At 37.0% G+C, this 9,496-nt stretch overlaps 2 protein-coding genes across 4 annotated transcripts; one reads left to right on the forward strand and one right to left on the reverse strand.

Moving 5' to 3' along the window:
• Positions 1–1,524: 1,524 nt before the first annotated feature.
• gpx4a (glutathione peroxidase 4a) lies at positions 1,525–6,228 on the reverse strand. Of its 3 annotated transcripts, none has more exons than XM_022192176.2 (7): positions 6,068–6,228; positions 3,990–4,084; positions 3,748–3,892; positions 2,738–2,889; positions 2,469–2,493; positions 2,200–2,259; positions 1,525–1,876 (listed from the first exon to the last, which is right to left on the reverse strand). In XM_022192176.2, exons 1-7 carry the CDS (start codon positions 6,131–6,133, stop codon positions 1,844–1,846), a joined length of 576 nt encoding a protein of 191 aa, XP_022047868.1. In that variant the 5' UTR covers positions 6,134–6,228; the 3' UTR covers positions 1,525–1,843. The 3 variants fall into 3 exon arrangements, with proteins under 3 accessions (XP_022047868.1, XP_022047859.1, XP_022047876.1); XM_022192167.2 differs by having other exon boundaries at positions 6,041–6,211; XM_022192184.2 differs by lacking the exon at positions 6,068–6,228 and adding an exon at positions 4,635–4,803.
• A 172-nt stretch (positions 6,229–6,400) lies between these two features.
• polr2eb (RNA polymerase II, I and III subunit E, b) lies at positions 6,401–9,244 on the forward strand. Its single transcript, XM_022191061.2, has 8 exons — positions 6,401–6,606; positions 7,620–7,794; positions 7,934–8,049; positions 8,194–8,274; positions 8,387–8,445; positions 8,549–8,627; positions 8,886–8,985; positions 9,107–9,244. The coding sequence occupies exons 1-7, from the start codon at positions 6,550–6,552 to the stop codon at positions 8,949–8,951; spliced, it is 633 nt and encodes a 210-aa protein (XP_022046753.1). The 5' UTR covers positions 6,401–6,549; the 3' UTR covers positions 8,952–8,985; positions 9,107–9,244.
• Positions 9,245–9,496: the final 252 nt, after the last annotated feature.

The raw sequence follows: 9,496 nt of genomic DNA on the forward strand, positions 1-9,496 counted from the left end.
CTGTGACTCAGTATGTCTCTCATTGTTTGTGTTTCAAAAAGGAAACATGGAAAGCTTCATTATAATCTGGGCTTTTTATTTATTTTGTTTTACTTGTAATTTCTCATTACAAATAGCATCTATTTGAGCTGTGGGTGATTTTTCCAGAAATTGACTATTATTGCAAATATCATTTGTTTATATACTTGCTTGAATCATTAGACTGATCTGCAGGGGATTCAATAACTAACTGTCAAACTGAGATTTGATTACAAACAATTGAGCACAAGGTAATTTCCATTTTAATAGATTTTTTCCTGCAAGAGCATTTTGTTTAATGTCTGTTTTTCTTCCTTCTTCACTGAAACTAATTATATCGGTAATAACTTTGTACATTCATTAGCATAAATATACATTTTTTCCCTCTTTAAATGTATTTATTCTTGTTTTTGCTTTTTTTTTTAAAAAAAACTATTCTACTTACTCGTATTTTTTTCCAATTTATTTTTATGGGATTCATTTATTTATTTATTTTGTTACTTTATTGTGATTATTTAACATTATATATTCTCTATTTGTTATTTTTTTCATTTGATACATTTCCACTTTATCAAAAATAATTGCTATTTTCACTTGAATTACTACCATCATAATTGTAGATATACATTTTCTTTTGGCATGCATTAGGTTTATACTTTTGTTTTAGTGCCCTCTATAGGTTATCTATTGGATCACATTTGTTTTCTTGAATGCCACAGGCTGGTGTAGAATTCAAACTGATAATGTATCAGTCTGACTATGATGAAGGCCCAGAATCAATACACATCAGTGTGTTTGTTTGACTATATGTTCAAAGAATAAATTAATAATATTCTTTCACTTGAAGACAGAGTACCTTGTTTTTTTTCCTTTTCCAGTAGACTGCACAAAGGTAAATCTTTACAATATGTGATGAGACATAATCAAAAATGACACTAAAAAAAAATCACAAAAATGAACATATCTTTGTGTAGCAGAACATTACTGTTATTTCTCATTTTTTAATATCATCTACGGATCCTTTATATTAATCTTTAAATGCCTTGTAGGGTTGTGACATCTATTCTGGAACTCACTAATGCCAAAAATCTATGTTTCATAATTTTGAGATTCATTTTATATGCAATTATTGTTTGTTTGGGATAGTCTAAAAGGTAAACCAGTGTCTCTATCATCTCTACTGTGCTGGAACTGAATGTAATTTTTCTCTACAGACAAGTGTGCCTCTCATCTCAGTAATGGGTTGCTGTATTTTAAATCCAGTTTCCAACAGAAAAGCCAACTGTACATGTTTCCACCTTCCACTGTTTCATTTTAAGCTCTGGTGCACATTTTTTTTAAAGGTTTTCTGACTCACACACATGCATTTTTCAGTTGACGTCCCTTTAAACCACTTCCATTACACACAATGACACATCAATGTGCACACGAGTAACTCAGGACAAAACACCGACCCACAACCCACTCAGTGTTTCAGTGACGGTCGATAAATGTCACAGACAAAAATATTTTAATGGATTTTATTAGGCATACAGAACACATTAAGCTATTAAAAGGTGTTAATGGTGCATTTAGGAATCCTTTCTCATTCACTCCAGAGAACCAAGTGAAAAAAAGCTTTGTATCCTCCCAGCAGGTTTGCACGCCATTTTCATCAGGTCTGCTCTGTCCGACATGCGGGTTTGTGAGCAAACCGTCACTGGTCTGGGTTGGAAATACACAACCTGTATCCACTGGTGCTTGGAGAGGCAGAGATAGGAGGGGAAAGGTGATGGGAGGGCCAAATGTGTATCAGTAAGTGTGCTATGAGTCATCCATGATGGGTTTAAAGGTACCCGGGAAGGTCTTTCTCCACCACCTAGAAAGAAAACAACAGACAAAGTTCATTAGAGACACGACAACACACAGTGACTGCACACATGACATGAAGTGACATCAGCTGGGGATGACGCCTCTTCATAAGAGAGCTTAAATCCACTTTACAGCTGTAGTTTCAAAGTAACACACTCTCTCAATTTTGACTTTTGCCTATGCAGAACTGTGCCCAGTTTAGCCAGAGTGACTACAAACGTACATACATGCTGTCAGTTTTGAAAAGTAGAAAATGGTGCTAAAATATCCAAAGTGCTGTGAAAATTCAGCTGAATGGCATCTGTGGCAAACAAACAGTTTTATACATACACTTGGATCATCCAGAGGTCCGTATCTCTTCACCACATGCCCCTCTTTATTGATCAAAAACTAGAAAAACACAGAAAAGGAGGAAATTAAAACATGATACATATGAAATTCAATAACATATTTTACTTTTGGAATAAAGCCTTTATCTTTTGCAGTTACAGACTTGTTCCATTGACAATTCTAAACCCTCAAACAATGGTCTGTATACATTTTGTTTCTGCTGTGTTGATCACAGAATATTGAATAAAGAACCAATAGTAAATATTTACCTTAGTGAAGTTCCACTTGATACTACTGCAAGTGTGAGAAAAGCATATATGTTACAAAACAATCTTATTCAGTCATGATCTGACAAAAAATGGTTAATGAGTGAGTGATTACAATAATCTTGCACTAATCCAATCAAAAGCATTTACCAGTTTCTAGATTAAAGCCACATCATTATCTCCAAACCAGTGAGATAATGTCTGATTGGATCAGTGTTATTCCCACCTCTTTGCCTCAGATTTCAGCTTAATTTCATTTGTTCACCACTTACTTTCCCAGGAAGCCTTTCCCGTTGGGCTGCTCCTTCATCCACTTCCACAGAGGATGAGCGTTGGCTCCGTTCACATCAATCTTACTGAACATGTCAAACTGAGCGTTGTAGGACTGAGCAAACTGCTTGATCTGAGTTTCATTGCCTGGCTCCTATAAAGTAAAACGAGAGAAATGACACCCATTATTAAAACCCAGAGATAGTCTCCATGGCCTGTGAATAAAAACAACAAATTACACCCTTGGCCTTGAACAAGTGTAAATGAAAAATAAAGAAGTATCCGCTAAACTAATGTAACAGCTGCTGGCTTATTTTACTTGAGTATAATGTTGCCTTTCCTCTGATGCAGCATTTTCAGATGTAATTCTTAGAAATATCTGATTGTTTTTTCACATTAATAGTGATACAGCATTCTTAGATCACAGTCTACACCCTGTCTATGCAAAATCCTGTTTGGGTTCCACAAAAAGATAAATGCAGAAGTTTGCATCAATCTTTTTGGGGTATAGAAACTTCTAATGAAATTATGTTCAACCAACAAACTACACTGAGTAAAGAGGATTTCATTTTTCCTCCACAATGATTAGTAGCATAAACACACATTTCTAAGTTGATTAGTCATAAAAACTAAGTTGTTCCCAATACTGTTATGTACTTAATTACAGTAATTATGAACGCAAGTTTTTAAATTAGTAATTTTTAAAAAATGAATTGCTGCACTGTTAAATAGGTAGAAGAGATGACTTGAAATCCTGATTTTAAGGTGAAGAAAACTGCTATTAAGCCAATTTCATTAGGTTATTGTAACTTGAATTTATTTTGAACTCAATTAATATTGAAATTTGAGTTCAAATTACACACAATATTAAGTTAACAATCAACACTGTATGTCAACATATTTAAACCAATAGATCAGATTATGTTTTTTGAATCTTATAACCATGCATTTCATTAATCAATAGGAATAGCTCTCCTGAATAGTCTGATAAAGTGTAGCATGTGTTACATACCTGGTTTCCAAACTGGTTGGAAGGGAAGGCAAGGATGCGTAAACCTCTCTCAGCGTACTTGGCGTACATCTCCGCAAACTGAGAGTAGTTTACTGGGGTTTTACCTCATTTAGAGGCAACGTTGGTGATGATGACAACATTCCCCCTGAAAATACAAAGAAAGATAAACTCAGTTTTTACTGACTGTGGGGTTGTAACGGGACACTGCAGTGAAATCAGGAAGACAGGACATGTAAATGTACCTGTATTTTTCCAGGGAAACCAAGTTGCCATCAATATCTGTTGCTGAGAACTCATAAATAGAAGTTGCTCTCTGCCAGTCCTCTGTTGGGGAAGACTGTAAAGAAAGAAAAATTGGTTAAAAATAAGTAATGGGAGCTTACTTTAAAAATGCAGCTATGAACATGCCAGCATTCACACTTTTTAATCGTACATCGCGTCATTTGTCAAAGTAAATGCCCTATCTTACATTCTTTATTATTATTATAAAAACAGTGACAGGATTTACTGGCTTCTCTGGCTATGCTCTATCCTCCCACCATGCTTCATGAAAATCGATGTGGTAGTTTTTGTGTAATCCTGTTAACAGGCAGGCAAACAGACAAACAAAGCACGACGTCCTTGACAGAGCTAACAAGAAATCTGTTCCACCTGAAAAAACACCAACGGTCATCAGTTGTGGGAAATTCCTCAGAAGAATTAACAAAAAAACTGAACATTTTTCTGGGTGTAAATTAATATCACAGTATAAATACATCGAACATAGCAAAAATCTACATTAGAATAAACAATAAACTTCTAATGGACACAAGTTGAAATTCTCCAAAAGAAAGTTCCAGTTCTGCAACACGAACCAGCGTTTCTGTCCTAATCTCAGTGTTTCTTACCATGGCCTGCAGCAGCACAGAGAAAATCACTGTGCACCCTATCAGGCGCATGACTGCACTTCAGTTAGTTCCACTGAAGGCAGAGCGCAGTCAGATCTCTAAACCCCTCAGCGGCTTCAGTTCCAGCACCACTGCTGAACCTCTACTGAGAGCTCCCACCTTCCAGTCTCCTCATATAAAGGCAGCAGGTGATCATTAACTGGACTGATAGGCTGTGATCCTCCAATAGGATCCTGTCTGTTGCTGACAAATGAATCCAGATCAGAAATATATCTGTTGCAGTCCACAGTTCACGGTTTTATCTTGGGAACAAAATGGGGCACAGGAGGGTGAGTTCCATGTGGAAGGGGCAAAGAGCGCATAAACTCATTACGTAAAGTGACTCATATCCAAATGAGAAAGTACCACACGTAAACTCCTACACCTCAGCCGGATATAAAAGTTACTGCCAAAAAAAATCCAAACAAAAACATTTGCTCATTCTAGCAAATAATCATAATCCAGAAAACAACAGAGTCAGTGTTTGGAGCCATTATAAAACTGGTAATTATGTGTGATGAACTCAGGAGGAAATGCTGAGTGAGGCATTGCACAACAAAATCAGTGATTAGGCAACATATTAATATGATTTAGACTATTTCACAAGTTTTGTGGCAAATCTGCATGGAATTGATTTCTTGATCTTGACAAATCTCAAACAAGTAAGCACCAAAGCACACAAAAAACTGTGTTTAGCTCAAAAAACATACACAGTGCATAAGCAAAGAAACCTAATACGTTTCCCACCGCTCATCGTTTGGAGGATTTAGTCACTGCAGGAGAGTCCTTTGTGAGATTAATAAAGTCTATCTTATCTTATCTTAAAACAGAAGGGATGATTAAATATAAACTGCGAGAGAACACTTGCAGACATGACGTGAAGTTTCAAGACCTTTAAAAAGTGACTGAGCCTGCCCCTGTGCTTCCCTGATGATAAGCCTATCAGCTGATACCAGGAGCCACTGCAAAGAAACATCCGGTGTCCCAGGCTAGAATCACATTTAATATACATTTTATTTTCTCTCTCCAACATTGTGGGAATATGCAGCTACAAACTAGAATGCAAACTTTGAAATGCACTGCCAGTGTGTGGTGTTTATGATCGTAATATTGCACCAACAGTCATGAGGTTTATGACCCATAGGAAAAGGTGTCACATGTTTTTCAAAGCGACAAACAGAAACAGATCATTGACTCTAAAATTGCACAAATCCTTATTTAAATGGTAAATATATATATATATATTAATGAAAAATTTAGGCCCAGGTGCCGGTTAGAGACATCGACGCTACGCAAATGAAGAAATCACAGGAAACACTCCAACACACACACGCTGCACGTAGCCTGTCTTTAAAGGTTTACGTTACCGTTGTTGACAAAACAAAGTACAATACCATCGCCAGGAGCGCTCCGCTGCTCGCCACAGCCCCGAATGTCAAAAGAACATATAATGGCCTCATTTTTTGTTTTAGAGGAGGCCAAGATTACATAAATTCATTGTACATTGTAGCTGCAGACTCCGCCCCGCTGCGTCCTGTGAAACATCCGAGACAGGACGGAGGACGATGGAGGATCTGCTTCTGCTTCTAAACATTTTAAATTCAATAAAATAATAATAATAATAATAATAATAATAATAATAATAATAATAATAATAATAATAATAATAATAATAATAATAATAATAATAATAATAAACTTCTTCTCGAACCTCCACCCACTCTACTTGTCAGTGTTACGTCATCAGCCTGAGCCGGTAAACCAAAACGTGCGTCGCGTTGTGTTTTTCACATAGGAGCGAAAGCAATACATTCATAGAAAACAAATAAATCGATTTAGGGGTTAAATCTAGAGCAAATACACCACTTGAGACGATATGGATGACGAAGAAGAAACATACAGGCTGTGGAAGATCCGCAAAACCATCATGCAGGTGTGTAAGTGCTTATTTTAGCATGTTAGCTTAGCATCTCATCTGCGTTGACTTGTAGTTTTTGTTAACGTGTGTGTGATATTATCTAGTATTAACGACTCATGCTTTTTTTTCCAGCTGCGGTTTATGTAACTCTAATTTAGCAGCAACTGATTATCAAGTAGTAAGTGCCTCTGGTAGCTGTTTTGACAGTTCAGGAAGCAGCGCTCCCAGGCAGCAGATAGATACTACATCGCACCGGTTTTTGCGCCTCTGCTGTTTCACTGTAATACGATGATAATACATTCACGTCACACATATTTATATAGCAAATTTAACACTGATCCAAAGGCCTTCCATTACAAATAAATTAGACATTGCGCATTTACCAAACAAATTTATTGTTAAGGTTGAAATCCTACAGAGTTATGTAGTATTTAAATTTACCTAATTTTAATGCAACGGTTTAGATCGTACAATATTCTGTTTATAAAAAATGACCTAGACGTACTTAGATGTTAAAGAACGACCTTGCAATATTATATAAATAATACAAGTGAACCTAACTTAAATGTTATGGATAGTAACCTACAATATTATATATTGTAAATGTAGGAATTCAAGTTAAGATCCTACAAAATTATAGATGGAAGCCCAACATGTAACTGTGAGTTGCATATTCGCAACACTGGATGAGAAAGAATTCTTTTTTTTAAAACAATGAGTTCTTAAGCAGAACCTGTCTCCGGGAGGGTGGACGTTTGCCTGGACTGGTTTGGTTGAGGGTAAAGGGGAGAGAACATAAAACCTAGACAGATTTTGGAATCAGTAGCCACAGATTAGACCCATGCAGCTCAAGAGGCATTAATACCTACTAATATACAAAGCTCAAATTTACATTGCTGTTAAAGAAGGTTTACAGTCTGAGATTAAAGGGATGCTTGGGAACTTCAATCTGCTCTTGCATGCAATGTTAACATTATCTTTTTACTCTGTATGCTCTAACTTTGTTCCTTTTACCTGTACCCCCTCAGCTCTGCCATGATAGAGGCTATTTGGTGACCCAGGACGAGTTGGATCAGACACTGGATGAGTTTAAGAGTCAGTTTGGAGATAAGCCCAGTGAGGGGCGTCCCAGACGGACAGACCTCACCGTCCTGGTAGCCCACAACGATGACCCCACAGACCAGATGTTTGTTTTCTTTCCCGGTATATACCCAAACAATTTCTTTACAGAAATACACACCTACACTATTTAACTAGTGATGGGACCAGTATGCTGTAACCTTGACTTTAAGACCTTAGCTTAGAGATGTTATAAAGTCAGCTTTTGTCTTTTCCCCATCAGAGGAGCCAAAGGTGGGGATCAAGACGATTAAGATGTACTGTCAGAGGATGCAGGAGGAAAACATCACACGAGCAATCATTGTGGTTCAGATGGGCATGACACCTTCAGCTAAACAGGTAAACAACAATTTATCCTAAAATATTTATGATGAAAAGGAAGGTCTGTGTCTTCTGTAATTATGCTGTGACAGTCTTGTCTTTCAGTTACTATGTCTTCGATGTTGTCCTCATAGTAAATGTATTAATGGAAATATCTTACAGTCTCTCGTCGACATGGCACCCAAGTATATATTGGAGCAGTTTCTACAACAGGAACTGCTTATTAACATCACAGAGCATGAGGTAAACAATTTACTGTCCACTGTATTAACATCTGTTTTTCAAAATGAACCCACAATGACTGTTATGTTTCTGTCTTTAATGCACCTCTCTCTCTCTCTCTCTCAACTTTCAGCTCGTACCAGAGCACATAGTCATGACAAAAGAGGAAGTGACTGAACTTCTAGCAAGATAGTATCCTTACGCACTGCTTACTGAGTTCATACATATAGACATGAGATTTTTTGCAGTGTTTTGTGCAAAATATGCATTTGTTGCACTTAACATTTTCCCTCAGTAAATTAAAGGAAAGTCAGCTGCCAAGGATCCAGGCTGGGGACCCTGTGGCTCGATACTTTGGCTTGAAAAGAGGACAGGTAATGCAGCTGGAAGATTAGCTGATAAACTGCATAGAAACATAACATTAACATATGAACATACAGACGCAAAAATTTGTGTGTATATGTTGTTAATTTTATGAACCTCTGCCCATATGCAAACACATAAACATGCAAATTGTGCCTCCATATGCAACTGTAAATGATTTAACTGTCTGACAGTCAAACAGAACTATCGGCTGTGTGGTTCTCTACCATTGTGGAACCAGTGTTCAACCAGAACTTCTGCATTTCCAGGTAGTGAAGATCATCAGACCCAGTGAAACAGCTGGAAGGTACATCACATACAGACTGGTCCAGTGACAGATGGCTACGCATTCACAACTTTCTATCAAAGGTAACCCACACACAGTTATACTAATAACTGAGATTCAGTTCAGGTCAAACCGGCCAAATGACTTGCATAATTTGACCACAAGTACGTAGGTGTTTTTAATAGAATGTATTTTTTTTTCTAGTTACTCCTTCCAATCAACATTTAGGACCAGTGAAGGAGACTCCGTGTTCCAGTTGCTTCATTACTCTGCCTTTGACTTGTTCAGATTTGAATATTTCTTATAATTACTGATTTTGTAAAATAAATAATTCAAAATGTTCATGTCTTTCTGAGACTGATTTTGTTCACACAATCCAAAAAAAAATTATAACCTAAAGCAAAAGACACTGTACCTCACGCTGTGATGGTTGTAGATGTAGATGCTTACCTTCTTTTTCCTTTTGAAAGCCATGTTGTAGCTGCAGTCCACTGAAGCTTATAAAACTAGGCTGTTAATTTGCTCCACAAGTTACCACCCACTGTAGTGTTTGCTCTTCTGCCCTCCCCACTACTAGGAAAGTGAAATTCTGTC

Source organism: Acanthochromis polyacanthus, chromosome 4 (assembly GCF_021347895.1).
Source record: "Acanthochromis polyacanthus isolate Apoly-LR-REF ecotype Palm Island chromosome 4, KAUST_Apoly_ChrSc, whole genome shotgun sequence".
Classification (NCBI taxonomy): domain Eukaryota; kingdom Metazoa; phylum Chordata; class Actinopteri; family Pomacentridae; genus Acanthochromis; species Acanthochromis polyacanthus.

Excerpts from the sequence above, each read along its gene's own strand:
- polr2eb (XM_022191061.2), top strand. The coding sequence starts at position 6,550 with ATGGATGACGAAGAAGAAACATACAGGCTGTGGAAGATCCGCAAAACC. Across the intron at positions 7,795-7,933 it reads GATGTTTGTTTTCTTTCCCG|AGGAGCCAAAGGTGGGGATC; the intron begins GTATATACCCAA and ends TTTCCCCATCAG. Across the intron at positions 8,446-8,548 it reads ACTGAACTTCTAGCAAGATA|TAAATTAAAGGAAAGTCAGC; the intron begins GTATCCTTACGC and ends ATTTTCCCTCAG.